The 3,955-nt window shown below is 36.0% G+C and overlaps 1 protein-coding gene across 1 annotated transcript; it reads right to left on the minus strand.

Moving 5' to 3' along the window:
* Window positions 1–314: 314 nt before the first annotated feature.
* On the minus strand, window positions 315–1,241 carry LOC130680491 (olfactory receptor 5V1-like). The gene has a single exon (XM_057491138.1). The coding sequence runs from the start codon at window positions 1,239–1,241 to the stop codon at window positions 315–317; it is 927 nt and encodes a 308-aa protein (XP_057347121.1).
* Window positions 1,242–3,955: the final 2,714 nt, after the last annotated feature.

Below are 3,955 nucleotides of genomic sequence, written 5' to 3' on the forward strand. Positions count from 1 at the left end.
GATCATAAATCCAAATTAACTGAGAAGGCTCAGTTTATCTTTCTTTATTAGTGTTCTCTGCTACTCATGAAAATTTCTGTTATTGGATGACATACATTAAGTTTCACTAGATTGAGATAGACATATACATACATACATATGTAGACTAACAGATCAAATTTATGTCTATCTTTGCATCTGTATAAATTTCAATGTGCCTTTAAATATTTATTCTGTGTCAATTAAAATTATTTTATATGAATTCTTCCTATAAATTTATTCTAAAATGAGTATTGAGTCATTATTTTTTACTCTTACACTCACTGTAAACATGCTCAGTGACATAAGACCCTGCCGAGTGCCCCTTTCACCTCTGTGTTCCTCAAGCTGTAGATCATGGGGTTTAGCATTGGGGTGACAACCCCGTAGAGCATGGCGATGAGTCTATCCCTGTCTGGGGAGTGGTGACTTGAAGAGGGGTGGACATAGGTGAAGATGGCTGTGCCATAGAACAAACAGACCACCAGGAGGTGGGAGGCACATGTGGAGAAGGCTTTGCGCTTCCCTTCCACCGACTGGATCTTTAGGATGGTGGATATGATGGAAATGTAAGAGATGAAGGTGGTTAGGAAGGCACCAATTCCCGAGATACCTGCTACCACTAAAACAAGCATTTCTGCCGTATAGGTGGATGAGCAGGAGAGGGCCACCACTTGGGGGATGTCACAGTAGTACTGGTTAACCCGATTGGACTTGCAGAAAGACAGGCGGAAGGTGGACATCGTATGAAGGAGGGAATTGAGAAACCCTGCTTCCCAGGTCCCAGCTGCCAGCTGGGCACAGCGAGCCTTGGTCATGATGAGGGCATAACGGAGGGGAAAGCAGATGGCCATGTACCGGTCATAAGCCATGACAGCGAGAAGGAAGACTTCAGTCCCCGCCAGGGCCACCAGGAAATAAAGCTGCAAAGCACAGCCCAGGAAGGAAATGCTGTGATTTCCAGTCAGGAGGTTGTCCAGCATCTTGGGGACAGTAGCTGATGGGCAGAATATGTCTAAGAGGGACAGATTGGCCAGAAAGTAATACATGGGTGTCTGCAGCGTTTTCTCCATCCCGATGGCCAAGAGAATGGCCCCATTTCCCACCAAAGTGACCTGGTAGGTAACGGCAAAGACCACAAAGAGAGGGTAGCGCACCTCGGGGAGGTCAGAGAGCCCCGCGAGGACAAAGTGAGTCACGGTGGTGAGATTGTAGCCGTCCATCTCCTCTCTCCACAGCAGTGTCTCTGGAGGGAAGGAAGGCAAAAAATGGGTTGGAGACAAAAGCCAAGGGGGCTATTGATTAAAAATTTGGTAAGTCACTCTTGGATGGCTGATGATGATATGGTAGCCATTTTAATTAGAGAGCCCAACTATTAGAACTACTATTAAAAACACCTACTCATTTCATGTCGTTTTTGGAATACTCAACTTCAGTTCTTTACAATGAGTCAGCCCTCTGAGACCCTAAGGAAATGTTTAAATATTCATCTTTTCAGTAAAAATTCTTGTGAGCCTTTCACCAATATTTGGGATTTCACAATTCAGTGGGAGCTACTTGTGTGTTCTTCACACCTAGTTGGTCATTTACCTTATTTTCCTTTGTAGTATCTCAGCATGATAATTTTATGCACTATCTTAATTTTAAGTACCTCGAAGGCAGAAGCTATGTATTTTACAAGGTATATAATTTTTTAATATACTTCTTTCACCATATTTTATTGGCTTTAGTTGTACAACAGAGTGACTCAGTAGTAAGACACATAGTAAGTGTAGATCCCCTGTTACCATACCATAATATTACAATATTATAGGTTATATTCTCTATTTGTACTTCCATTCCTATGACTAACTCATTTTATAATTTGAAGTTTTACCTCTTCATCCCTTTCACAATTTCTGCCATTTTCCCACCTCCTGATTTCACTTATATGTACAACACAAACCCCACTAAATAATAAATATGCATTTTATTTAATATTAATAACTGTTAGCAACTAGTAGACATAGACATATAACAAAATAATAATTATTTTTGTGTGTGTAGAAGAATTAATGTTGTGTCTTCTGCTTAGACAAAGTATATATGTTCATAATAATACATATGGAAATGCTTTTATGACTTAGAATTTTAATCATTTGAGTATTAATTTTAACAGATATTTTCCAGAATTAGTATAGTTTGATAAATTTAAAGTATATAAAATTAAACAAAACAAAACAGAAATAGACTCATAAGCAGAAAATAGACTGCTGGTTATCATGATAGGCAAGTGAAATAGTTGCAGAAGATAAAGAGTCACAGACTTCTATTAATTTAGTCACAAGGATGAAAATACAGCATAGGTAATATAACTAATAATACAGCAATATATTTATGGTGACCTGTGATAACTACACTTACTGTGATGAGCATTTCTTTATGTATACAATTGTTGGATCACTTTATTGTTTTCTGAAACCAGCATAATATTGTTAATCATCTATATTTCAATACTGTTTTTTAGGAATAAAGGAGGAATAAAATGGTTGCTAGTGTCTAAATGTGAATGAAACTAAATACAAATATATTCACATGACACTCAATGCCCACTCTCCTTAAAACAAACATTTCAACATGTGTGGATTCAAGGAAATATGAGACCACAAACATCATGGGTGATTGAAGCTCTTGTTCATATCAACTCCTTTAATTTTTAAATTGTTTTTGTATGTATTTAAAAAGTCCTCATAATCATAAATGCAAGACTATGAAAACAACCTAGCTGAAGGTCTCAAAATCCATACTTCTGTGGATAGTTCTGTCACATTGTAAACCATATGATTTTTAGTATCAGACATGGATGACGGAGATAGAGGAAGATGATTAGATAATAAAATGCAAACTTCATTTTCAATGGTTCCCCTCCACATTTATTTTGTCTACTGGAAATTGCTAATGATATATTTGCTCAGATAAAATGCATAGTATAAGTAATACAAATTATATATAATGATTTATTTTTACAAACGGAATGAAATCATTTTCTACCAGCTTTCTTTAATGCAACATTTCTTTGTATCTCTTTTCTTTCTTCCTTTTTTTCCTTCCTTCCTTCCTTCTGTCTGTCTGTCTTTTGAAACTTGCAGAACTCATTTTGGTTGGCAATCTTTTTAAAATCTTACTCTATCTGATGTAGCTTATAAGACTCCTAAACTATTGTATATCTACCTGAGGGCTACTTCCCCTTAACTTTGTTTAATTGACATATAGTTAATCTACAATGTTATATTAGTCTCTGTGTCTAACATAGTGTTTTGACAATTCATACTTTGTTAAATGCTCACCATGATAAATGTAGATAATATCTGTAAGTAGTGTCATACAAACATTCCACAATAATTTTTACTATATTCCCTGTGCCGTACTTTTATCCCTGTGGCTAATTTATTTTATAATTGGAAGCCTGCACCTCTTTACCCACTTCACCCACTTTGACTACCCTCCCATCCCTCTTCCCCATGTGATATTTAATAGAGGAACTCTGATGTTACTTGGGGGATGATTTTATTCTTTCCTCAATGCACAGCAGGTCTGTGTCATGCTTGGGAGGGAAGGAACATGTATTTTCATGTTAAAGTTGTGAAATTTGGAAAAGAAAATGACTATAATAACCACAAAGTGCTTGGATATCATTATTCAATCAGCAGGTTTTTAGTGAGTGAATTAAAATGATTGAAACAAAAACAATCTACCTTGTCAATTTACATGTCAATTCACAAATTCTCAAATGTCAAAGTTCTACAGAGCAATACACTTTCATTTCTCTACATCTTTACAAATTCATTTTCTGGAAATATTTTAGAAAGTTTTGAAATTTTTCAAGGTACTTTCTATTACAAGAAAAATTAATATCTTGATGCATTAAATATTAAGTTCTACGTGAAATGTTCATTTT

The sequence above is a fragment of the Manis pentadactyla genome, chromosome 13, assembly GCF_030020395.1.
Source record: "Manis pentadactyla isolate mManPen7 chromosome 13, mManPen7.hap1, whole genome shotgun sequence".
Classification (NCBI taxonomy): Eukaryota; Metazoa; Chordata; class Mammalia; order Pholidota; family Manidae; genus Manis; species Manis pentadactyla.